Genomic DNA, 27,568 nt, shown 5'->3' with positions numbered 1-27,568 from the left:
ATTGTTTTCTAGAAAGTTTGACCAGGGTGCCTGGGTGGCTCAGTCGGTTAAGTGTCTGCCTTCGGCTCAGGCCATGATCCCAGAGTCCTGGGATTGAGTTCCCCATCGGGCTCCCTGCTTAGCAGGGAGTCTGCTTCTCCTTCTCCCTCTGTCTCTCCCCCCTAATCATGCTCTCTCTCTCTTGCTCTCTCAAATAAATAAAATCTTTAAAAAAAAAAAAAAAGTTTGACCGGAGGACCTCTGGGCTCTGGACAGTAGGCACAGATGAGGTCAAGAATGAGGCATGAAAATGGGTTTACCTAAAAGTCTGTCCCTGAACAGTAAAATGCCCAGTGCCCTTCCCCTCCATCACTCAGAACTCCTATATCAAAAGTCACACCCACCACTTCCCTGGCAGGATTTAGAGATTTCTTTTCTGATGAGATTAGCCCACGGGTACTGACTGCCCACTGCTACGGACATCTGGACACTCTCCACTGAATTAGCCAAAACCCCACTACTGTGCCCTATGGCAAGGTTCAAACACAGAACTTCCAACCAGCTTTTTTGTTCTCATGGAAGACAGAAGAACACATCCATCATACAAGGAAGGGATGGCAGAAAAAGGAAGGGTCAAAGAATAAGAAAATACTTTTAAAAAATAAAGAGTATGATAATACAAGTTTTAAAAAAATAACAGAAAAATTGGAACTTATAGCATGACCCCAAAAATAGAAACTAAAGAAGAAGGATTAAACAGTAGGAGGAAAAAAGGGAAATTTAAAAAATAAAGCTTTTTTTTTTTTTTTATGAAGCAATTATTGGCTCCAGGAAAAGAAAAAAAAAATGTACAAAGAAGCAAAAGACATGTAGTTAAAGAAAACTGCTTGGCTCAGCTGTGGACGGTATATGCATAATCATAGTAATGTACATTCTGAATATTGATTTAACAAAGTTGTAAGGAAGAGTCCATACCATTGCAGAAATTCCGTGGATAACGTCTGAGGTTGATAAATCAGGAGATAGTGTGGAAGCATATTCGGTGCCACGGGGAGAGGAACAGGATGGAGGAACATCCTGGCAAGTTGAAAGCTCTTTGCAGTGTTGCACTGCCAAGAGGTATGAGCCGTTGCTCTTTGATTAGAAGCTTTAGAATACTTTATAAAGTATTGGAAGCATTGGAATACTTTATAAGGTGGAAGCTTTATAATGTTTAATACTTGTTTTGATATAAGAATAAGTAATACATTTTTTAAAAATAAGACCCAGTAATTTTAAAATGTCAGCCTGATGGAGCCATTTGGTGTCCAAGTAGCCACGTGGCTCCGACAGCCCCTGGAGGGCCTTGGAGGACAAATAATGTTCATTGCAGGGGTCTTGAGTGATCCAGAAAAGCTTTGATTTTGTTCTGTGTGTTCTGCTTTAGAGAAACAGACGTGACGGGATTCTGGTGCGAGCTTTAGTTATTTGGGGGAGGGTACTGATGTGGACTGTTCTCCTCCCCCAGTGTGGGAAAAACGGTGCTTGCCCCCCTTTCCTGTCTCCCAGTTGGGCTCACCCTGTGTCCAGAAGAATTGAGGGCTGACTGGCCTCAGACTGACTTGACCTGGTCCAGAGGCCTGATTTTCATCAGAAGCCGTGGGTCTGCCAGACCCTTTCTGCCTGTCAGAGCTCATCTGCAGAGCTGATCTGCCAGCAGTTCCCTGCAAGCCCCTCTCCTCTGAGGGTTGCAGTGAAGTCAGTTAGTGAAATTCACCAGCCCCAGGGCAGAATCCTCTGTGGCAGAAATTAACCTCCCCACCCCCAAAGGCTGCAGTGGTGAATTGGGAGGGACACAGACTGGAGAGCCTTTCCCTTACTTGTTCTGATACTGCAAAGACCCCAGGGAGGCTTCGCTTGGCTGGTATTTGCCTGGTTTAGCGTCAGTAAGCAGAGACAGCCAGATGAAAGTCACACTGACCAGCTGCCATGAGAGGCTGTTAGCTGCTTCATGCATTTTACCTGGTAATCTTTTTTGTTACCAAGGTCTATGGGAGGATTACAGCAACACTTCCCAGGCTAGAATGAGGCTTTTTTGTTTAAACCCTGACATAGCAAAGACTGTTTCCCAGGATTTTAGCATATTAGAACAATTAATGGTAAATTATAATATTTTGACACAGCAATAAAAAGGAATGGGAGGCTTTCTTATCTCTTGCTATAAACCTTAAGCAAAGCTGTTGGGAGATTTTTTTTTCTGCCATGGAGTTATTTGAATAATATTACTGGCAAGCAAGTAGCATTTGAAGAAACTGGGATTTGAAAAATAAGGGTGAGCCAGCCCCATAGAGGGAGATCCTTTGAAATACGGAGGTGGAAGTTTCTGGAAATGGAAGAAGCCCCTGACTCACTGCCCAGATGGGTTGTGAAGACTGGTAATGCAATGGGTGGTCTTCCTCATTTTTCTCCATCTTTCCCTCCCTCCTTCCCCAGTCCTGCCCCCTCCCTGTCCTTCCCCCTCCCTGTCCTTCCCCCTCCTCCTCCTGCCTCTGTCATTACTCCTCCTCCCCCCTCCCCCGTTTACCGTAACTGCTGGAGGACTTACTGTGTGCCTGCACTGGACCATGTGTGTTCTAATAATTACATAGAGAATTTAATAATTTCAGTAATCTGTGAATTTTAATAATTCAATAATATTTGTACCATTTTATGTATCAAGAAACTGAGGCTTAGAACTATTAATTTGCCTAAAAGCACCCAACTGGCAAGTGGTAGAGCAGGGATGGTAAAGTAGGCAGGCTGACTTCAGGGCTTCTGTTGCACACGTGGCACATAGAGAGTGTGCAGTTGTGTCAGCTGTGAGCTCACTGATCACAGCCATGTTGATGGTGGAGAGCGCGCAGAATGACCCCAGAGCATTAAGTGATTCGCTCAAGGTCACACACTGGTCAGTGGCAGCAGAATATATCCCATTCTCTCACTCCACGTAGCTCTCCTCTCTGCAGCGCCTGCTTGCTGAATAGAAGAATTAGTACATTAACTTCTAGAAACATATAACCTCCTGTCCGGGTTCCAGGTTCTGAATCCTCACATTACTTGAATCGATTGTAAGTTTTAAGTAGAACTGTTGAGCACTGCCAAAAGCAATGCCAAAGAAGCTATTTTAGGCTAATATTTGTTACGAAATGGACAGAAGATAGAAGCCTATGACAATATGAAATTTCTTCTTCTCTTAGCTAATTAAAAAACAAAGCAGAAAGTTTACCATCAGGCAGAATTGAAACTCTAAGCCATTGTGGGGGACTCCAGGGAATCAGCAGCTGCCCTGATGAGACAGAAGTCACCCTCTCTGTCACTGATGCTGGGACAACAGCTCTGGCCCAAGGGGATCTGGTACTACAGGGTCCGGGCGGGTCGTGAGTGTAGGTTATCCGTTTTAGACATTCACCTTGGGCCAGAGCTGCTGGCCTAGCGTCAGGGAGAGAGAGAGTGCCTGCTAATTCATCAGGGCAACCCCCAGTGCACTGGAATCCCCCACGGTGGCTTGGGTAAGGGAGACCGTGACTCCAGGCCTTCAGTCTGTGGAAGGGACGCCGTCGCGGTGGCGGCCTGGCCCCGCTGGCCAGCCACTGTGCCGCCTGCAGCTGCCAGGCTGAGCTCACGAATCCCCTCCCACGCCCTGCCAGCTTTAGAAGGAGAAAGACATGAGACACTCATCCCACAACCTTCCTACCTCCCTGACCTTCTTTTTTCATTTCCTCTTGGTGAAATCTATCTATATTCTTTTTAAGGTTGAGCTTAAGCATTCACGAACATCTCCTTTGCTTCCCACTCCACAGCTTCAAACTATGAATAATCTTCCCCTTCAGGGAAGTTCCCCCACACACTTTGTTTGCGGCTTCTTAATCACTCGGGATCGTTCTCTGCCTCGTATTACTTGTGTATCCATCTTATTGATCCCATGAGATCCTAAGACTTTAAAAATAAAAAGGAGTCTTACTTATCTTTGCTTTCTGTACCGCTCTTAGGACGATGGTTTTTCTGGGCGTGGGACTCAGTGCATAGTGGTATTATAAAATTTTCGGGCAGATAAATGCCATGTGGTAACAAAGGTTTAGAAAGAAGAGAACGACTACCCACGTTCCTTTTTCCCGATAACAGCTGTCTGGTTACTGACGTGTCCTGGCAGCAATTCATCCTTAATTTATGGCTTTAGTTTGCTCCAGGAAAGGGAGTACATCTAAGCCAGGGGTTGGCAAACTATGGCCTGTGGGCTCTATCCGGCCCCTTTACCTGTTCTCATGTGGCCAGTGAAATAAAGAGAGTTGTTTTTTTTTTTTTTTTTCCATTTTTAAATGATGAGGAGGAAAAAGGAAGAACAACAGTCTAGGATACAGTAAGATTATGTTAAATTTAAAATTATTTGAAATTCAAATGTCACTGTCCATGAATAAAGTTTTACTGGACTACAGCCATACCCATTTGTCTGTGTACGGTCTGTGGTTGTTTGGCACCAAAACAGAAGTTAGATTTTGAGTAGTTACCACAGAGACTGTACATTCCACAAAACCTAAAATATTTACTATCAGACCCTTTGAAGAAAAAGTATGCCAGCCCCTATTCTGAGTCATTCTCGGAAATGTCTACCGCAGTGTGAAAATGGGCTGGGGTGCTCTTTTTGACAAAGGAAACATTGGCTGAAGGCACAGAGCATATTTCGGCCTGAATTGCACCTGGATTCTCACAGCAGGTGGACAGGCCAGAGGAGCTGACCTCGGGTATTTTCCACGTGCTTTCTGCTCTCCAGTAAGGACTCTCCATGGTTCCTTTGGAGACATTACAAACTAGAAAGTGTGAAATTAGATTACCAATCATTCCCGATCATTCTATGTACCAAAGGTAACTAGCATGTGTAGTAAGATGTAAAGGACTCTTTGTCACTGGGTTATCTCTGATTCAACTGTGTGTGTGTGTGTGTATGCGTGTGAAATCTATTTTGAGTGCATGTTGGTCCCTGTGGGTCTCCTTGGAGGAAATCCATTTTGGATGAATGCCAGTTATCATGTACGTGGGGATCATGAAGACATTTGGAGTTTTCAAATAAAGACACATCAGTTAGCACTTGATGAAGACCAGTTCAGCCCCTTGGAGAGTTGTGGTTTGTTTTGAACTTTGCCATTTTCATGTGTTTCTCTTATTTTCTTATTACAGGGGAATGCCCTGTACTTCAAATCAGCCAGAAATGTTACAGTGAACATTCTCAATGACCAGACTAAAGTGCTAACTCAGCTCATCACAGGTAAGAAACTAAAGGACCTGGCGGTGCCTGGTCCACGCTTAGCACTCAGAAAACATAGAGCCAAAGATTGAACGAAATACCACGTGAACTAAAAGAAAGAAGTGTGCGCTAACACGTTGTGCAGGGTGGAGAAGGAGAAGGTAGCATGTGTTCCATGATTCTATTAAAGGCTAAAGTCTCATCATATACACACATTTAACTTATGCAAATCCAACAATACTCGTTTGGAGGGACAATAAGCTATTTTTCACGTAGCAAGGCCCCCAAACATAAGCCAGCTGCTTCATCTGGTGTTCAGCACCAGAAAAGCTCTCTGCTCCCACGCTGGAGGACAAGCTGGCTGTGCTGGATTAATTGAGAGAGAGAAAGCACAATATACACAAAACCCTGCACGCAGACTTTCTGGGATGGAAAGGGGATTTTTAAAGGTAATTTGAATCCATGCCGTGTTTGCGATACGTGCTGACTTTGAACCTGACTCAACTGCAAAGTGCAGATGTACCTCCTTTGATTACGTTTGCATGGTTCCTTTTCATAGAGCAGATCTGCTCCTAACAGTTGCGGAAAGCATCCTCTGGGTTTTAAGCTGCATATTCCTAACATTTAAACAAGGATTGGTTATTAACGTAATGATTATAGTGATAAGCCTGGTAATGTGTTGAGTGCTATGACCAATGCCCCCAGTGTAGGTTATGAGCCGCAGTAACCAGGAGCCATTAGGCACCCCCACAGTGGAAGGGAAAAGAGATATGTGTCTGAATAGCATTGTTACACTCCAGAGAGAAAATGCCATTTGTTTGGCTTCAGGGCCGAGAGAGAAGCCTACAGATGGACCTGAAACGTTACTGTGATGAAAACATCTGGCACCCCCGCTAATAAACACACCATGGGGAGACAGGTGCTCTGTGCCCAGAGGCTTGCCAGGGAAAGGGTCTGTGTGCCCCGCAGGAGCACCGCATCCCATGGCTGGAGATTCGCAGCCAGTGGGTGACTTGGACCACCTACCAGCGGTGGAAGGACCCGCCGCATGGCGCAGCCCGTAATCCGTAAACACAGTGCCCCAGTGTGTGGCTGGATTGTCGGACTTGCTTACAGAACATCTGGCCTGCAGTCACAATGCTAAATAATTAAATAAACAGCTTCAGTAAGCAGTGATTTAAGCAGCATGTGTGAAAATTGCCTCCAGGAGGGAAATAAATCCAACCTCCCGGTCCCTGATTCCTCTGTGCAAAAGGAACTTATTTACCCTGTTGATCATTTGCCATTGATTTGCCATGGGAGGTTTGGTTTACTTGAGAGATTTTGTTTTGATAAAGCTCCAAGTGCCCAAATAACTATTCTTGGCCTTGTCTCGCCCCCTCCTCCTGCATTCCAACCTCCTCCTCTCCCTTCTCTCCCCAAATTCCTTACCCACTCCTCCCCTCTCCCACCCACCCTTTCCATCCTTCTTTCCCTTCCCTCCTCACCCCCTCTCTCTTTCTCTCTGCCCCTGTCTTTCCTCCTCCTTCTCTCTTCCCCATCTCTCCTCTCTCTCTCTCTCTCCTTTTTCTCTTCCGTTCTCTCTTCTCTCCCTCCTTCCTTGTCTTCTGTCTTCCTGTCTCCCCTGCCCAAGTTAGGCCCTCCTGGCTGCTGAGACACCTCTCTGGAGCTCTCACAGTGAGGCCCAAGATAGCTCATATTAAAATGAGATGGGCAAAAAGCCACTCTAACAGCAGCTGGCGGGAGCCTTTCAAGATGATCACTAGAGAGGATAATAGATGGTTCAAAATATCATTCTAAGCACATATACACATGCATGCTCACCCCCTCAAGTTCTCCTTCAGGCTTCTCCTTTTGCACTGATGCACGTGGTGGAAAGCACAGAGGCGTTCTGGGAGACAGGGTCTGCTAAAGCTTGTTCTCCTTGGTGGTGTGCCCACCCTGGAGCAAACGACTGCTCTCGTCCAAGTAGCCAGGTTGACGAAGGCAATCCTGAGGACCCAGACTCCTCCAGACCTCAAGAATGTCTCAAAAGCCCAGTAGAAATTCCAGCGTTAGCAATTCAAGTAAATTTTTCCCGTGGAAGAGGGCTTTCAGTGATAGTTAAGTTGCCAGGCGAGGCCACGAAAGCATACGTGGCCCACCGTGCAGCTGATTGAGTGCCTTCTCAGTAGTGGCCCACAGACGAAGCCCTCTGGCCTGTACGGAGGGGGGCAGTAAGCAAGCGTTTCCCAGCATCTCACCGGAGTGGGGAAGGGTCTCAGCATCAAGGGAGTTGGGGAGAGGAATTAGGAGGATGGCCCCCTTCCAGCACTCAGAGTCATGGCATTGGCATGACTGGGGGCCTGCTGGTGTGTCCTGATGGGTTCCAGTTCTCCCCGTGTAGGAGATGCGTTAAGGAGGTACTCCACACATACCACCACGCACTGAGGGAACTTAGCTGGAGAGTAGTTGCAGGTGACAGATAATGTTTTTTTTTCATCCCAGAGAAGAACAGGAGGGACCTCCTGAGCAGTCTCCAGCCCCATTTGCATTTCCCTCCAGAATCTCTCTTTTTTTTTCTTTTTTTTTTTCTTTTTTTTTTTTTTTTTTTTTTTTTTTTTTTTTTTTTTTTTTTTTTTTGTGAGATTTCAGCCACGTCTAGGGGATTTGGCAGCCCCAGGTAAAATCAACAAAAGGACAAGCCATCTGCACCATTGAGCCAGCAGTTGCTCTGTGGGGTTTTGGCTGAAACTTCCAACTACAGAGCATTATATGTGCGAATGGCTCTGGCCCTTGGTAGATTCCTTTTTGTGTTCCGAGAAGCCCTGGAAAGCAAAATAACTTAATTGTGTTTTGAGTTCCCGGATTGCTTCAGTGTCTTTAGGACATTCTCTTGCATGTCTCACAAACCAGTCATCAGTTCAGAGCAGACTGGCTTTACACAGGCAGGTGTTCTCAACTCCTCGAGGGCCTTGTCTAATGATACTGTCCAGGTCCACAGAGGCGGAGGCCAAGCATTTTTTGTTTCCCAGTCATACCCCCATTATGTCATAGACTAGATCCAGAGTGGCAAAATGGACTTACCCCATGCCTATCCCTAGGTCATTCATTCATTTAGTAACCCTCCTTCACTTCCTCTTCCCCAAGCTCCCCCCTAAAAAAGGGGGGGTTAACAATCCCAATGTAGTAACAAGTAGTATAGATTTCACTTACAATTTTGTTGTGATCAAGAAGACAGCCACATCTGAGCCCTCCCGGAATCATCTAGTCCAAAGCCCTCACTGTCCATCTCTGTGCTTTCAGGATTGCACTCTGATCCTTGTCTCCAGCTTTCTACTCCTCCCCCCCATCCTCCAAAAGCTCCCATCCTAGCTGTTGACTCCAACTCTCTTCTCTCTCTAGACAAATACACATTCCTGTTCTTCTGTGCAACAATTCTGAGAACAGTTCAAAGACCCAGAACTTCCAGTAGCTGACCTGGTGCCCTTAGCTCCGCTCGCACTTGTTCTTCTCACCTACAGCATGAAGGCAGCCAGGGCTAGGTGCCGTGCCATTTGGAAAATCTCTGCTATGTCTATTTCAATTTCCACTCACTCAGGAGCCTTTCCGGTGTCCTTCCTTTTGTCAGAAGGCTAGTGGGGACATATTATCAGGAGATGAGGGCTGACAAATTGGCATGATTATGTGAATAAGGCAAGTGCACTGAGAGGTGATAGTCATTAATTATTTTCAGTGTGTTGGGACCATTGCATCAGAAAAACGGTGCTGCATTACGATCACGATGATAATCACGAGAGCAGTCCCCTACATTTCACACCACTTTTCCACCTACAAAGTTCTTTTTATAAACATAGAATAATTTGATCCTCTTAACCTTTCTATAAGGTAATAGAGTAGAGAGGTGGTGATAGTATACTTTTACAGATGCAGAAAATGAGGTTCAGAAAGATCAAAGGATTTTCCCAAAGTTACATTACTAGAAAATGAGAAAGTTGGGACATAGTTCTTCTGATTCTTAGTCTGGTGGTCTTGCCAGTGAGGACAGCAGCCCTAGATGTCCAGGAGTCAGCCTGGCACCATAAGCCAAGCCTCTGTGTTCTCCTGTTTGAACATAAATAATTTTGCCGAACATCAACACCAGACAGGGCCACTTGGTTGGTCATGAAGGATCAGTACAAAACAAAACAACAACAAAGACAACTCTAATCATGCCTGAATACAGACAAAAATGGGAACATTTATTGAGACCACCAAAATGACCAAGCATCCCTCAGTCCTGGTTAATATCAGTGACTGCTGTTTCTGTATCCATTACAGTCTTAGGATTGCTCTGGTCTTCCCTACCTCTACATAAGATATATTAACATGCCAGTTGTAAAATCATTCCCACTTTCCAATAGCCCCTAATGCAGAGCAAAGCCTTGCTTCCTTAAACCGAGTTCCAAAATAACCTAACATGAAACCAAATACTATAAGTTCTTTCTTGCCGAGATGCCCTGTGTGGTTGCCCATGGTGTGTGTTTTCCATCACAGCAATGAATAATAAGCCCAGCTTGTTCACCTACATGGATGTTCCCATTGATCTTTGCCTGGGAGGCATTGAGGGGCCTTTCATTACTACTCTTTTATCATTAAGTGACACTGTCTTGAAAAATAACTAGAAATAAAAATGCTCCATCAGAATCCCCTGAGCAGTTTTGGAAAAATATAAGATTTCTAGACTCTAACCTCAAAAATTATTTTCTTTATATGAATTTCCAGACCAAAAGATAAATTCCTTTTGGTCTGAGTGAGGTTCAGTGAGGATGATTACACCCCCAGGTTATTCTGCTGCATTTCTGCAGAGTAGCTTTTGAGAGCCACCTGAACTTGATGCATTCAGGTAGCTCTGGCTCAGAGAAACTGAAGTGTCTCCTGCTGTTGTTGTTGTTGTTGTTTCAGAGAAACTGAAGTGTCTCCTGCTGTTGTTGTTGTTGTTTTAAGGAATTCTAACATATTAACTTGTTTTATTTTTTCCATGGTACCCAAAACTCTACAGTTTTCTGATTCATTAGTGTTTAAACTTTATCTGTCTCCATCAGAAGATGCCACCATGATAGCCCCCCTTTGAGCATAGCAACTGTTGTCAAATGATAAACGCTCTACAATTTATTGAATGAAATTCTAGCATAAAAGATTCAACAACATTCTAGCAATTAATCGCAATATATTATAGCCTTTTCTGCCAGGAAATGATCTCTATACTGAAGAAATGGACTTGTCTGGTGTCACATGCAGCCACTGGGTTATGGGTACAGAATGAGACAGACATCAGCTGAATTTAAAGGCACCCTTTCCAACAGTTAGAACCAGCCAAAGATAAACTGATTACTTAAAGAGGTGGTGAGCTTTCCGTGCCTTGATACATTCAAGCCAAAATCCACAAGTATTTGACAGTAATTTGGTGGTTAGCTAAGGGAAATCTCATTCAACCATTAGTCTGAAGAAGGGACGTGATGGTCTTTAAAATCATACCCCGAGAGCATATGATTAAAAGTAATTGACAAGACATGGCCAGAGTCACAAGACTGATTTTCACGGTTGGCTTCTGAAAACCAATCCACTTACATTAAAGACCAATACGATCTTGTCAGATGTATGTGTTCTATGAAAAGCTCTTTGTAAGTGAATGCAATGAGACTAATCTCTCTCTCTCTCTCCCCCCAACCTCTTCTAGGTCCAAAAGCTGTAGAAGCTTATGGCAAAAAGTTTGAAGTAAAGACAGTTTCTGGAAAATTGCTCTTCTCTGCAGATAGCAAAGAAGTGGTGGTAGGAGCTGAGAGATTAAGAGTTTTAGGTAAGGAGACCTTTATCATTTAATTGGTTTGATGCCAATGTACACATTTTAGAGGAAAAGTGAAATGGTGCCTAGAAGAGAGATTTAGGTCTATTACCTGGCTTCTGTTAAAGCAAGGTAGATGAACTTCCCCACCCCCTACCTCAGAGCCTGGTCCCCCCGTGAAAATGTCTCAAGTCATGAGTTTTTGTGGCATGACTGTCAACACTGAGCTTCAGGTGGGGATGCATTTACATGCCAACAAGTATAACGGAGCACATCCTATCCTCACAGACTGGCAGTCATGGGAGAAGCAGTCAAGACCTATATACGTGATTCAGAGATTCCTAAACCTGGTTGCAAATGAAGACTCACCTAGGGAACTTCTGAAAAGTCCGGGTTCACAGATCCAACCATGACTCACTGAATTAGAAGCTGTGGTGGAAGGGCCCAAGGATTTATTTGTGAAAACATATGCAGGAATATCTGTGGTGCCGCTGATGGACTCCTTGGGTTTGAGCAAAGTAGTCTTCCGTGACTGTATGCTGGAATGCTCTAGTATGGTCGTTTAGGGGTCCTGGAGCTGGAGCTAATCTGTCACTTATCCCTGCTCTGACATCACTTAGTTGTGTGACTTCAGGCAAGGTACTGACTTCACTGAGCTAGTTCTTTCCTGCTCAGTTGAGCTAAGAACATCTACCATCTCAAGTGGTCCCTAGGGTTTCATGAGTTCATGTTCTATCAGCCAGGTGTTTTGAATTCGGCATGTTTCACTTTAGAGCACTATATTTGCCACGTCCTCAGATGTGTCCCATTCTCAGATGAGTAAACAAAGACTAGAAGTAAAGTAACTTGTCCAATATCAAGCTCCAGTGGTAGGACTGTTCACATTCTTCCCTGTGGACTCCAGCCTCAGTGCACCTAAATCTGCATAAATAGGTTCTCAGACCTTGGCCAACCCTTAACAATTAATGTCTTTCTCTATTATTTGTAGAAATGGCACTCTCCATATTAGTTCTAGGTTTTGGGGGGTAGTGGGGGAAACAAACACAAAAACTTCAGGCTGTCCTTTTGTTCCAGAATACTTTGCTGTACCAGCTGTAGAATAATTTCCCAGGGGAAAAAGTGATGGTATCATGCTCAGGTCATTTTGTACAAATGTGGTTTGACACTTCCCGTTAGTTCGTTGGCACCTCGTGAATCAAAATCTTTAAAATCTGAATCTTTGCAAAAATTCAAGATCATTTTAGATATCCAAATGCTTCAGCTTAGTCTTTGTGTACAAAACTCTAGGATGGTATCATTTAAGAACTCTTCCCCCTTCCCCCCCTTCGTAGACTAAGGACTGGAATATTATTGTAGTTGTTGGTCACTTGAAGGCAGGTGGGTATTTTTGTTGTTGTTGTCATTGCGTATGCTTGTGATATTTTACTTAGAGAACAATTCAGGACAAAATCTGTCTCTCTCCATCTTAGGAACATTTGCTTTTTTATGTTAAAACATAGAAAGGAAGCATCATAATAAATACCACTGCTGCTGTCAATGCTAGAAAGATTAGGAAATGACCACCCCACAAATCTCGCATCAACCTAGTCAGTGAAATGAGCCTGGTGTGTTGCAGAAATGAGCTTCCTGTCAGCTGGGACTCAGCCATATGGTGTGGAACGAGAAGTTTAGGCAATTTCATTTTCAGCTTAATGAGAAGTTTGTCTTTTTGAGTCATCAGCCTGAACAAGTCTTGGAAGGTTTGAAACCGGATGCATATTTCATGGTGGAGTCTATCGTAGCTAGGTTTGAATCCTTGCTCACACATTTAGGATCTGAGTGACCCTACCCAAGTCTGTTTTTCTCCCTAAACCTTAGTTTCCACACATATAAAACAAAGAGAGTGGAACAAAATGGAGAGTGGAAGAAGGAATGAATATAATAAGAAACGTATGTAAATAAATCAGTTATTTCTATTGATAGTTGAGCAGGAACAGCAGTAGGAAATAATAAGGAATCAGCCCAAGAAGATAATGCCTCCAGAATATGGTTGCTTAACTCAATTGTTTACATTCTTCTCTGGGTAACCACACCCACCTACTCAGTTTTCGGGACGATGACTTCCTTGTGCACACTCAAAGGACCCTGAAGAGTATGACAAAGGGACTAGAAGCCATGCTTCATGAAGAAGGTTCAAGTATCTGGAAATTTTTATCCGGGAAGAGATATGGGGAGATCAATATAGGCTGGCCATAACTGCTGATCTATCATGTATGTACATCTCTCCTGAGGAAAAGAGAGCAGGCAAGAGCCACGTAGCTGAGTGGCTGAGAGCACAGGTTGTAGAGTTGATGCTGGCCGATAATCTTGGTTTCTGCCATTCATCAGCCAGGGCCTTAGGATGTCACTTCACCTTTTTAGGCGTCCTTCTACTCTATGACCTGGTATAAGAATGCTTGGCTGTTGGGGTGCCTGGATGGCTCAGTGGGTTAAGCATCTGCCTTCAGCTCAGGTCATGATCCCAGGGTCCTGGGATGGAGCCCCATATCAGGCTCCCTGCTCAGTGGGGAGTCTGCTTCTCCCGCTCCCTCTGCTGGTCTCCCCTGCTTGTGTGTGCTCTCGCTGTCTCTCTCTCTCTCTCTGAAATAAATAAACAAAATGTTAAAAAAAAAAAAAAGAGCGCTTTGCTGTCACAGTAGTTGGGAGAACTGGCTGGCACAGTGTCCAGAGAGCGCATAGCGCAGGGGTGGTACACAGTAAGCACTCGGGGGATGCTAAGCATCTTGGGCTTCAGGGGACCCCTCACATTCTAAGATTTTACGCAACCCTATATATTCACGTAAGAAGGTACGCAGAGAGAAATTGGCAGAGAACTTGTGCAAGTATTCCTGTATCAGTTAATTTTGGACTAGTGGATTTCCTGGACACAGGAAGGGCCCGAAGAGAAAGAGCCTTTAATTGCCCAGAAGTACTACACGGCCTACTTCGCCCAGGTGCACACGAGGCTGGACTTGCTAGCATGTGTGTTCTCAAGTCAGACTTACATGGTGGAGAGGTTGAAGGCCTGGGTTGAATTCCCCAAATTATAGGGTCTCTTCTTCAACTCACTAAGACACTCCTTCTGAAAGTGTGGGTCCCTGAATGGGGAGCACCTGCTCTAGTCTACTCGTTAGTCTTGCAGACTCTCAGGCTCCATCCAGACCTACTGAAGCAGAAACTCAGGAGTGGGACCCAGCAAGCTGTCCTTGAACGAGCCTTCCAGGTGACTCTGATGCATGCACAAATGTGACCTGAGACCCTCCCAACTTTGTCCCAGCTTTGCTGGTAGCTTTCAGTTGAGTTCAGGCTCAGCTTTTATCACTTTGCTCCAGAAAAGCCACAGTATGAATATTGCTAATATATGTTAAGGGTTTACTCTATGCAAAATGCTAAACTAATTGCCATAAATAAAGACATTGGGTAAGAGGGCCCTGGCTTGACACCTTGATGTACAGAGGAACAAACTGAGGCACAGAGTGATGTGAAACTTGCCCAAAGTTCCACAGAGAGAAACCGGTGGAGTCACTATCTTCCCACTACACGTGTGACTTCTATCCCAGTCATCTTCCCCGAGCTCCATAGCCCACTGGCACCACGAAGAGAGGGAAGGGGAACCCGGCAACTGTTTTTCCAGCTGTTCCTCACCTCCTGGCTTCTAGATACTCTGCTGTTCCCACAGTCCTCCCAGGTCTCTGACTTTTCCTCTGCTTCCCTCACTAACCCTTCTTTCATCTCCTAAGTTACCTGGACTCACCCTTGGCATCAGGTGTAGACTCCCTCCCGGCTCAGTGCCGGTTTGCCTCTGTTCACATTTCTGTGGGAAATCCCACACTTATATAAGGCTTCAGCATTTGCTTCCTTTCAGATGACCCCAAATCAGTATTTGCTTTGAGCTGCCTTCTCACTTCGAATTCCAAATTCCCAGCAAGTAGCCTGCACTTTTCTGCATAGAGGTCGTTCCAGCTGCACTTAGGTGTCCTCCAACAAACTCCCTGCCTCTCCAGAGCCCACTTCCTAACTCTGCCGATAGGGGCTGTCGTTCTCCTAGTCTCCTGGTGCCCAGGTCCTCTGGTCTCTTTGCTTTCGCGCAAGTACCAGGCCCCGTCTGTCTTTATATGGTCCTGATGTCTTTGCCACCCTTGGGTTTTCTATACTGCAAAGTTACCTTTTTAGGTCAGACATAAGAGAATTCAAGTTTGTAGTCAGGCCCATCTGTTTAATTACCAAAAAGTTATAAATCAGCGTGCAAGATAAGTCATGATATTGTTCAGCTTTAACTGCAGAAAAAGTTATTAAATATGGGGCAGGAATGGTCTTTAAAAGATCACCAAGAAAAGAGGCAACATAAAAGCCAGTGCATCCAAGAGGCATCTTCATAGAGACATCAGGGAAAAATAACTTTGATTTTCATTAATGACCAATTTCATTGAACAATGAATCGGACATTCTAGCATTTATAAACAAAGCATAATTATAAAGTGTTATTCTAATTGTTAACTAGGTCTGTTTATACTCTAGATTAGTTTTTAAATATGTCCTCTAGATGTTACTTGATGCTAATTATCTGAGTTACATTATTATCGATTGAAAAACATTTTTAATTAATTCTAAAGCCATTTAAATTAGCAGAAGATTTATAGAAATTTAAATGTGGTCTGATGCTAATTTTTTTAGGAAGACATCAGATGATACATTTAGCCTTTTGAATTAGTTTTTGATGAAACTTTCTATTACAACCTGGCAATTGATAATTATGATGAAAGGAGTGGGGTGTTCTTAGTGGTGGTCATTCATTAAATGGATGTGTGCATGTGAGTGATTGAGATACACACACACACACATACACACACACAGACACACACACACATACATACATACATACATACACTTAAAAACCTGAATCTCGAAATCACCACATCTGGCATCTTGGAGATACACAGATGTGTGTCCCTATTCCTACTCTCTCAGGAAGCTCTCTGTCCCTTCAGGGAGATGAGACATTTGCAGAAAACAAACTGCTTAGAAGGACAGAAACAAAGTGATTAGAATTACAGAATCCAGCTGCAGTAGGGTGGTATGCTAGAGAGCGTTTAGACAGCTCAATTGGGAAGCTTTGAACTAGACCTTGAGTACACATTGATGTGTCAGAACTTATAGGGGAAGTGTTTGCTTGGTGAATGGAACAACACATGTTTAGCAGTCAGGACTCACTTGGTTGGGAGGTGGAGACCAGTTGCCTTCTGTGATAGAAAAGTCCATCAGTAGTTGGCTTCAGGCTAGATTCAGTGGCTCGAATAATGTAACCTCAATTCAGTCTCTCCCTTTCTCTGAACTCCTGTGAGCTCTGTTATACAGTCATGTGTTTTGTCTTCAAAAGTGGAAAGGGTCCCTACCTTCTGAATATAAATCCAACAAAGGCCTGAGTATTTCCTCTTACAAGACTGGCGTGGGCCATATGCCCATCCCTTAACTGGTCATTGTGACCACAATGACGGAGTTTGCTGGTGAGCAAGGCCTGGGCCGTGTCCCCACTGCTAGAGCTAAGGTTGGAAATGGCGAAAAATGAGCTAGAGGGGACCGTTGTCCAAAGGGAAATTGGGGTATTGTCTCCAGGAGAGGGAATGGACGCTGGGCAAAAAATAACAAATATTCATTAAATCAAAGGTACGACCATGGAAAATCCTGACAGCCGTGCCTGACCATGGTACCGAGGAATTGTGAAGATAGCAGAAGATGCTTTACAAGCACTCATCCCCTTGCCCACTTAGCTCCACAGACGCGGGCCTCCTCGCTTCGTCATCAAGCACGCTCTCACTTCCCAGTATTTATGTTTTCTCTTCCCTCCACATAGAATGCTCTTTTCCAATCTACGCATAAAGGACCTCTCCCTTTATGGTTTAATGTCACTTCGCCACACATCCTTGGCTGCCTTAGAAAAATAGCACATTCCTGATCTCACTGTCTGTACCAAGAGCTGGCAAAGTAGGCCTGTGGGCCAGGGACGCTGAACGCACCCTAGTTTTGTAATGTTTGTTGGAACACAGCAGTGCTCGTTTAAGTATTATCTATGGTCGCTTTCACATTACAACAGCAGGGTAGAGTAGTTGAGACAGATCCTATGGCCCACAAAGCCTAAAATATTGATTATTTGGCAGTATACAGAAAAAGTCTGCATATTTCTGGTCTGTGTCTTTACTCTGCCTTATTCCTCTTCAAGACAGATACCACAACATGCATGGTGGTGATAGAATGTTTATTTCATGTAAAAATATGCTTATTTTCATCCTCTGCTCCTCGTCAGAATCTAAGCTCTATGACAGCAGGAACTTCTGTTTTTCAGAATCTAGAATAGTGCCTGGTGCATAGTAACTGCTCAGTAATATTTGTGGCAAGAATAGATGGAAAGATTTTGAACATCAGAATGTTTGATAACAATCCGATTGCATAGAGAACAGGAGGGAGGGAGAATGTGCACCCAAGGTCAGAGAATTTTATATGTTTTCGGTGAGGATTCATAACAGCCTAAACCAGGATAGAAAAACAAGAGAGGACAAATGAAAAGCGCATCTTGAAATAGCACTAATGAACCTTGGCCACTAAGTGCACGTGGAGGGTCAAGAGGGGACGTCGGGGATGGCTCTAGTGTTGCATGCCTTGTAGCATCATTAACACAACTGTATTGGAGCAACGAAGCGAGTTTGGGATTGGAGAGAAATGGTTCAGCTTTAAATGCCCTGAGTCTTGTTGCTTGAGCACCTGAGGGAGAGGCCAGGTGTCCAGTGGGAAATGCCAGTGAAAAAGCCCAAAAGACATGGTCCATTAGCAGGGGGATCAAAGAGTCATCCATCCATCCATCCGTCCATACATTCTTGAACACAAGTACTCCAAAGAGGAAATGGCCTAGGAGGGCATCCCCGAGCAAGAACTCAGAGGTGCTCTTCAAACAGAGCATCTCCAAACAACCCCTCTCCCATTTCTTCCTCTGAACGAACCTCTAGAACCACTTTATCAAGGCTGTGACTGCCCTCACAGAAGCATCCTTAGACGTTGAGGTCCCCATCCCATGTTCCCATGTTTGTGTGCTTTTTCTTATCTGCTCTGCCTTTCTCCATGAGAAGGAATTCAGCGCATTAGAATGTGACCAACTGGTTCCACCATACCTACCAGCCTTGTTGGCTGTTTGACTCTAACCACATAGGCCATGTGTGTGGTCCTAAATAAGCAACCTCTCTCCCTTTTTCTTTGCCCTCCCTCTTTTTCTGTTTCTCTTCCTTTCTGAAGTATCAGTGAGTGGAAGGAAGCATGAAAGAGGCAGAAAGGTTATAGTAAAAATGGAACACAGTGCCTCTTACATGGTGGTGAGAACTGAGTAATTCAGACATCGATCCTTGAGAGATGAGAGCCTACCAGTCTACTAGGAATATTTGAGTAACAAGTCAGAGGAGCCTGGAACCTGCCGGGGCCTTCTTTCTTTTCTTTGTTAACATTATCAGAGACAATCTGCAGGAGATTCAACTATTTAAAAAGAATTGCCTCTTGTAGAGTTCTCCTCTGGCATCTCATTCCAAACTTGGCTTATTATTTACAGGAATTCAGGAATAATGTACTCGATCATAAAGATACATTTCCCATAAATAATGTAGTGAGAAAGCCAAGTATAAAAGAGTCTCAGATGAACAACCCCAACCTTAATAAACCGGAGCTACTTAATGAGAAAAAGCACAATTCTACGACAGAGAAATAATAATGGGGTTTCATCTGCAATGCTACTGGTGTACAACTGTCATAATTCTCCAAAAAGTAAAAAAGAGCCCGTCCAAAAGCCCAGGTGATTCCAGCACCTCATTTCATGCACCCATCCACCCATGTGCACAGGCATCATAAGCGGCCCCGATTCAGGGTGTACCTTCATGCCCTAAGCTGGCGGGGTTGATTCCTGATGCAAAAGCATTTGCTGGGCCCCACATACTTTTCCCTTTGGCAAGAGGGAGATGTGATTTAATATCAGCGTGATGGATTCATCGTACTGTGTAAACGTTGCCAGCTGTCCCAGCAGCATTGCCTTAGCAGACCTCCCCAGTCGCTGAGGCATTGTCTCCCTCACTTGCACATGGGGGGGGGGGCTGGGAGGAGGAGAAAAGGCAGTTGGGGACATTTGTGAGCTTTCTAGTTTGATTAAAGAGTTGATGAGGTTCACTATTTGGCTGCTTTCAAGAGAACCAATCCCAGCACTTACTGAGGGAGGGGTATGTTGCAGCTCTTTTGTCTTTGGAACCAACACGACTTGAAATTCTCCATCGAGCTACAGCTAATGTGCTTTTGGGCATCTGTTGGTTTGTTTTTATCATCAGAGTTTTCTTCTTGGCAGTGAATACCAGGAACAGAGCATTTTCAAATGAACGGGTAAAGTTCTGCCAGGACATCTTCAATGTCAAGAGGCTGTCCATATAGTCTAGGTGTATTGTCACCTTTCTCATTAATTATATTCGCTCTTACAGAATATTCTTATTCAACCAAAAGTCACCTGAGTTGATTTTTTTTCTCTCTCTTCTCAGCAGAGACCAAGGGGAATGTTGGTGTTTCACAGTGACACCAGGAATTTAATGAGATGACAATGTGAATAAGAAACTCTCAGTGTGCAGACTGGGGAAGGAAATTAACTTCATTCTCCTTTATTGGAGGGACTTGAATTTAATTCTGCTTATTTGAGTGGGAGAAAAGAGTGCTAAAAATACTTCCCTCAGCAACTTATGCTTCCCCTCCCACCTTGCTCTATGCTTTTGCAATGTACTACTCTTCCAATCTTAACCCCTTTTGTACCCTGCCTTCCCTAGGAACAATGGGTAAGGTGGCAAGGGTGAATCTAAACAAAAGAAATCGGGGGAGTGAGAGAGGAGAAATTATTCAGAACCCTTCAGGGCACAGGATAGAAGCAAATGCCTGTGTTCCCTTTGTGATGATAGGACAGCAGACTGGTTAAGTGGGTATGGGGCTTGGAGACAGACTGCCTGGACACCTGTCCTGGCTCTAGTGGCACAACCTTGGGCAAGTTCCTAAATTCGGAAAGCCTCAGGTTGCCCATATGTAAAATGAGGGTAGTACAAGTACCTGCATATAATATAGGGAAAAGTTCCTGACACACTGCTAAGCACGTGATAAGTGCCCACTATTATCAATGCCTATGACTATTGTTCCTTCTACCGATTCCTATAGAGCACGATTTGTGCAACAATCACCAAGCAAAGCTCAATGCAGGAATGTAAGGACACAGCATAAAATTCCCTTGATCTCAAATAGGTCATAGTCTAGTAGGGATGTCAAAGTACATATGCAGTGAAATATTAAATACCACCGGAAGTATTTCCTAGGAATTTAGATAGAATCTAGAAGCTAGCACTTGGCTATAGTAGGTGCTAAGAGGACTTCCGCATAATGCTCGAGACAGGCAGGGCACCAAGCCAACAGAGGTGGCCCAGGGAACTTCCCAGAGGAGAAACTGAGGGAAAGTGTAAGAGGGGAGGTTGACTTAGCAGATTCAGGGGAATAACCGACAGTCTTCCAAATTGCAGGATCAGCAGAGCCAGAGAGGAAGTAGGGTGAGCTGCTGCCCTTGTTTTTTTAAGCAAATAAGCACATTGGGATTTATTTTGGAGGAAGAGATTGTTATTATCAGCATAGAATAAACAAGAATGGCTCACTTTCCCCCAAAGCCTGAGTTAAGAAGACATCTCAGGGTTCTGCTAGACCCTCGCCAGAGTGTTCCTCTCTTGGCCATGTACTGTGCTGGATGTGGCTGAATGGCTAATGGAAGTATTTGATATGACTTTGATTCTGTAAGCCAAAGAGAAAAGTGTACTTAGACAATTGGGAGTTATTTATGATGCAAGAACGTTCACCAGTCCAAAAAAAGAAAGGGAGTAACATCAGCAGGAGGGTTCTTGGCATTATTTAAGCCATGGTTTATGGCACTTCTCACTTAAAAAGAAGTTCAGTTGCATTCAACAAATTGAGTGCTTACTGTGACCAGCTGCTTTGCTGACCAAAGGGCCATGGGGACCCCGCCTTTCTGGATTCCACAGCCAAGCAAGAAAGACAGTTGTTAACATTTACATGAGAAGAGTGTGACTTATCATGGGGGGGGGTACAAGATGTCATGGAAACATAATATTAGGAGTTATTAACTTAATTTTGCCAGTGAGGGATGTCTGCCCAAAGGAATTGATGTTTCAGTTGAGACTGGAAGGATAAATGGAAGTTAGTCCAGGAAATGGGGTCGGAAGGCTGAGTGTGAAGGAACACGTACGAAGTCCTGGGGAAGCAGGATCTTTCAGAAGAAGTTTTACGACGCGAGCTCAGCCGAGGAGTGGAGGTCAAGGAGCAGCGTGCCCAGCCGTGAAAAGAGACAGGCCGTAATTATGATGGTTAACATTTATTAAATGCTTACTCTCTACCAGATACCATTGGAATCTCTTTGCGTGTGTGAACACAATTCTCAAGACAGCCTTCTAAGATAAGTTTTATTATTATGCTCTTTTTTCATATGAACGGACCAATGCAGAAGCACATTCCCCAAGGTTACTTAGAAGTTCAGTGGCTGAAGTGAGATGCAAATACAGATGATCAGACTTTAGAGCCTTTACTTGGTTTGTTTTGTTGTACGTTTGTTGAGATGTAATTCACATATCCTACAATTCACCCTTTTAAAGTGTGCAGTTCAGTATTTTAGTATAAAGAGCCTACTCTTCTAACATATATCACATACATGTAGCAACAAATACACATGTTCATATCTATGCTTCACATGTATATGTGTTATGTATGTCACTTGGCATATGCGTGTATGTTACACATACACACGTTGTAGAAGTTATATAGACATACAGATAAACAGTACGTACGGAGATCATTGTGGAGGTGTGTGTGTGTGCATGCATCTATTATAAAACCATACTGTTAACGCGGGCACTGTGTATCCTATCCAGGTACTTACACGTCAGGGTAATGGGAAGACGTTGAAGGACTTCAAACAGGGGAGTGACAGGATCTGATTCACAATTTACAGGACAGTGTGAGGAGGGTGAGCTGGGGGGGTGGGTCGGAGAGACCCACCGTTTATGGGACCAGACATATCTGTGAGGTCTCTGCTTGGAGGTTTAATTTAAAAAGACATTCCAAAGAGAGTTATGCAGTCTGCTCTCCAAGACCATCAGTGCTTGCAGACAGCTCACCTTGCCCATTTTTACTCTCAGCCCAAAGGAAACAGGCTGATTATATGAGGAAGGGCAGGACTATCCCAGTTGGACGAGCGCAAGCATGGCCAATGAATTCTAAACGCAGTTCATTGTTCTTCCCACTAACTTGCTCGATGGGCTGATCAGAGGTCAAAGCACATTTATAAAGTACTCGTATTGTATCATAGGCTTGTGGAAGAGATTGCATTTAACCAAACAAAGGAGAGAGCTGATATGAAATCAATATGCAGAGTGCCTATGAGCTATGGAGGAAGGTAATGTGCTTTTCTTCCTTGGCTGTTAAATGCATCTCAGCGGCCAAGGAAAATGACTTTCCCTCTCAACTTCCTATCTGTCTCGCTGACTGGTTATTGGGAAGTGTTCAGGCTGTAGTGCTTCAGCTGTGTTAATGAGAGCATCCTTGCATGAGAGCCTGAGCAAGTTCCTCTGGCCTAATTCTTCCTCCCAGGACTCCAAAAATATGTCTCTCCTTAGCGGATTCTGATCACAGATGTCCGCTGGAGCAAGGACGGGTGCCAGGGCCTTGGACCTAGAAGGCATGGTCTCTCCTTGCCTTTGGGAACAGGAACTTAGGCTAGAATATCAGATGTGAGAAATGTACCAGACTCACTCACGTGCAAGGCCGTACACCCTCAACATGGCCCAGAACATCGGGGCCACACACGTTCCAAGGAGAGGCCTTCCCTAAAAAGCAGAGACTTGACTTAGCCCTTGAAGGATTTCAGCGGGTGACGTGAGGGGAAGCAGGGGAAGCCGTTCTTGCGGGGAGGAGACCATGTCCAGAGCCATTCGTACTCTCAGTGTAGAGCCTGGCAACTGAACTTGAGTTGAAAAAGTTAGTCCTGTCACTTGAACAGTTGGGGGGATAAAAAATGAATTATAGGATGGGAGTTGAATTGACTGGTTGTTAAAATGAGCCCTGTCTTTTTTCTCTCTCCATCTTCTTCCTGCCCTCTTTCCTTCTGTGATTCTCAGACCATTTACAAGTGTGAGAAGCCAGTGTGGGGGAATGGCTTTGCTACCACAATTCACAAGTGAGCTGACACACGAGAACTAACACAGTCCTCGAGAACTGAGTGCGTTATCCCCTTCTGCATAGTAGCATTGAGTTAGATCGGAATACTTGCACAGGGTTGTTTTTGGTTTGGGGTTTTGTCTTTGTTTTTGTTTTGGTTTTTTGCCATCTTATTTGATTTTCAAAACCAGCATTAAAGGTACTTAGGATGGTGGCGGGGGGGTGGGGAGAAAGAAAAGAAATTGCCATTGTAGAAATTAGGAGATGGAAGCCTGTGGAAATAAAACCACCCGGCTGAGGTTACACAGAGAGAGTGTATTTCTGCCCTGATGTCAGTGGGATGAGTCACCCCATCTCATACCTCTCATTGGCAGTGGTTAGGCCTCTGCTGTGAGTATGGCCCTCCCCCAAGGACCACAGACCCCAAAGATGGTACAGAAATTTCTAAGAGATTGATTATGATCTCTGAATAGTTGCCTGATAGTTATATGAGGTGGTCATTCTAAAGCATGAGTTTTTCTTTTTTCTGCCATAGACCCCCTCCTTTTTTAAATTTTTTTATTATGTTAGTCACCATACAGTACATCATTAGTTTTTGATGCAGTGTTCCATGATTCATTGTTTGCATCTAACACCCAGTGCTCCATGCAATACGTGCCCTCCTTAATACCCATCACCGGCCTATCCCAATCCCCCACTGCCCTCCCCTCTGAAACCCTCAGTTTGTTTCCCAGAGTCCATAGTCTCTCGTGGTTCATTCCCCCTTCTGTTTACCCCCCTTTCATTCTTCCTTCCTTCTCCTACCAATCCCTTTGAAAACACTGGACCTCTTCTCAGAATTATATTTTTAACCCATTATGCCAGGTGACCAAAGAAAGCCAATGACAATAGTTATCAACAAATAAAATACAATTTTGTGATATAATAATTCAGGTATTTGTTAAAACTTCTAAGAAGATCTAGTTATAGGCGGAATAATTACCATCATTTCAGAATAGCAATGAGTATAAATGATGTTTTGAGATGTGTACAACTGCTCTACTGTGATAGGAAATAATCTGTGATTTCTGTTGGTGAGAGAGCCCCAGAGTGATAATTACTACAGATCATTTTCTACATTCTAATCAAAGGAAATGCTATATTTCAGTTAAAGATTAGTGAAAATAATGATGTAAAATCTGCCTTTTCAAAGTTCACAGACCTACCGAATTCTCTCTCTCTCTGAATCCTCGGCATCTCTAGGCGAGGTCCCCTGTCTTAACGTTAATGCTTACTGAGCACTTACTATGTGCTGTCTCTATGTTAAACTGGGGATTTAGCTAGAATATCACAAGACTCAGACATGATTCCAAACTCTGGGATCTGTCTGTCTCATTTCACGTTTGGTATCATGGACTGCCTCTCTCATGTGGAGCTCTGTCATTAAATTCTGGGGATGGAGTTAGCCTAGGAGGAGGGTGTTCCAACACACGAGGACCAGACGGTGGTTCTCAACATGGGCAGTTTTGCACCCCCCCAACCCAGGGATAATGACAGTATCTAGAGGTATCTTTGATTGTCACAAACTTGGGTGGGTGGTGTTGCTACTGGCATCTACTGGGTAGAGGGCAGGGACGCTACTCAACGTCCTGCAATGCACAAGACAGCACCCCCCCAGCAAAGAATTAACCTGGCCCCAAATACAGAGTTTGAGAAGCCCTGGATGGGAGGGAAGGTATAGAGAACCCTGAAGTCCCACTGTAAATAAATTTGTGTGTCTCTGGCTCTGTGCCCCCGCCCCCCCCCCCCCCCCCCCGCCCNATGTCCTTCTCCAGGCTGTAGGTTGCATTCCTCCCGCCTCCACAGTGCCTGATGTCAGGCCATACATACAGCAGGAGCGCTATGTTAGCCACTGGTGAGAGGTGACCCTGCCACCTCTCTGACATAGGGCTTGGCTCCAAAGTAGTGGCAGAAACAAGGAACTCAAGATGGGAGCTCTGCAGGAGATGGCTTTTTGGCATGCGGAAAAGAGAAATGACCCAAGTAGAGTTTGAGTCCCTGCCTCCTATTCAGAGCCACGTGATGGCCTGCTTTAACCTGTGAAGTCAGGGACGGAGCAGCCTGGAGAAGACATCCCTAATAGGAAGTTCTGTTTCTTCTTGATAACAGCATAAGTTATGCCTGTCATAGAGGATGGATATCCATTCCTTTATTTATCTAATCTCGTAGTAGTTAAAGTAGACCTTAAAAGGCATTTATGAAATCGCTGACATTGTTAAGCACCTATGTACTTAGCACTAATATGTACTTAGCACTAATATGTACTTAGCACTAAGCACTAATGTGTACTTAGCACTAATATGTACTTAGCTTTACACCCTTCACATTTATTACATTGCTTGTTTTTGGTGCTTCCCCTACATTCCTTTCCATTGAGAACCAGGGTTGTTTCCTCCATTACAAAAACCTGTTATTGGGACAAAGGATAGGCTGCATCTGTCATCCGAGGCATTCAGAACGGCAAATGCTAAGTTGTGTGTCATGTGTTAGAAGCATGCCCTATGAACCCTTAGTAATACAGGTGTGATCTCAGAGTTGGATCTGTTTCTTTAAAATTCTGAGGTGTGTGGAAATTGGTGGCATTTCCTTCTCCTCCTTTAAGGATGCTTTGGCCCAAGCCTGAAATGATTCCTCAAGTTATGATCAATTGCCTGGTGGGAGGATGATTTCTGTGGGGTCCCTGGGTCTCTGAAAGGCCTTTGCTCTAATGGATGAGAGGTATGTCAGCTTCATCCATTTAGTGAACTTTCTCCTTGAGCTGTTTCCATTTGTCATGAAAATCTGAAAGGAGTTTTTGTATTGCCTGAGTAGGAACATTCAGAAAAAATGATACTGGGCTTATTGATTTGTGAGCGTCCAGTGTCCCTAAATGGGACCTTGGGGTGGGACCTTTGGGGAGCTTCAGAAATATGTATAGAGAGAGTTTAATGACTTAGATGAAAGTCTTGCTCTTCATCTTAAATCAATCATATATAGTTTACTAATCTGACTTTAAGAGGACATAGCTACAAAAGGGGCAGTTTGTAAAGAGTGAAAAGCAGTCTTTATTGATCCAGGGAGATTCTCTGACCTGAGGCCATTTGTCACTAGCATTTGCACTTTGCCATCCAGGTTGAAAAGCTCATTCACCTCTCATCTGGTCTTCATGATAAACTTGAGCCGTAGGCTGTGCAGTGGGTTATGCACACTTTATAGATGCAGAAACTAAGCCCAGAATAGTTAAAAGGTTTAGAATCACACAGTATTTTTGGTGGGAAATGCAAGATGAGGATGGTAGAGGATGTATTTCTTAATGCATAGGAGTTTCAATATTATTCTTCCATTGCTGATCAGAACTTGGACTAGGGTTTATTTTTAAAATAAGAGATAGCAATAACTAATTAACTAACTAACTAACTAACTGGGATCAGGCATCCTTGGGAGCTTAAAACTGATTCCCATTAAGCAGAAGGTATGACCATGACAGCTTTTGTCTTTTCCTTTTGCCATTTTCTCAGCTGTTCTACCACTCCAGTCACCAAACCACAGAAAGGAATTAACCAGAATGTTTTCAAGTCTGCTTAATCTAAGAAGGGAGTTGCATGCAGTCCCCACATTTGATTCAGTGGGGAGGAAGAGGGAGGAGATAAGCGTGTCTGAATGTGTCACAGCATAGGGTTTCCATGGGAGTTCTCAGAACGTACCTTCCAGACCTCAGTCAGATCTCAGGATCAAGTCCTGGTGCCCCTGCTCACTTGAGGCAGGGTCATAAGCAAGTCAGCAGCCCCATTGAGCCTTTGGTACACAGTGGGAGTGGGAATGCAGTCCTGATCTTCCAGATAGTCGCTGTAGGAATTAGGTAATATAATCCGTGTGCAAGCTTACTGCAGTTCCTGAGATATACTACATTCTCAGTAAATTATTTTTTATCATTTAGAAAATTAATCATCTTTGTCAAAACCTCAGTTTCCACATCTACAAACGAAGATAATAATAGTCTCTAACTTGTGTTATTGTTGCGGTGATTAAACAGCGTAATGTAGTGAAAGCACCTGAAGTAATGTAACCAATCATTGCTCTTCTTAGAATCTTGAACGTTTCCGGGGCGCCCGGGTGGATTAGTCGGTCAGGCATCTGCCTTCAGCTCAGCTTGTGATCCCAGGGTCCTGAGATCAATCGGGCTCCCTGCTCAGGGCGGGGGGCCTGCTTCTCCCTCTCTCTGTCCC

The 27,568-nt window shown here is 44.2% G+C and overlaps 1 protein-coding gene across 3 annotated transcripts in view; it reads left to right on the top strand.

Moving 5' to 3' along the window:
* Positions 1-27,568, top strand: part of SGCD (sarcoglycan delta) — a 941,028-nt gene that overhangs the window by 788,865 nt on the left and 124,595 nt on the right. For all 3 annotated transcript variants that reach the window (XM_011219187.3, XM_034656815.1, XM_002912498.4), the window contains 2 exons: positions 5,170-5,257; positions 10,935-11,054. In XM_011219187.3, the coding sequence (XP_011217489.1) occupies positions 5,170-5,257; positions 10,935-11,054 (208 nt within the window). The remainder of the gene's footprint in view (positions 1-5,169; positions 5,258-10,934; positions 11,055-27,568) is intronic.

This window comes from Ailuropoda melanoleuca, chromosome 3, assembly GCF_002007445.2.
Source record: "Ailuropoda melanoleuca isolate Jingjing chromosome 3, ASM200744v2, whole genome shotgun sequence".
Taxonomy (NCBI): domain Eukaryota; kingdom Metazoa; phylum Chordata; class Mammalia; order Carnivora; family Ursidae; genus Ailuropoda; species Ailuropoda melanoleuca.
Note: the sequence above shows the minus strand (reverse complement) of the source record. Positions and strands in the feature narration are given on the sequence as shown.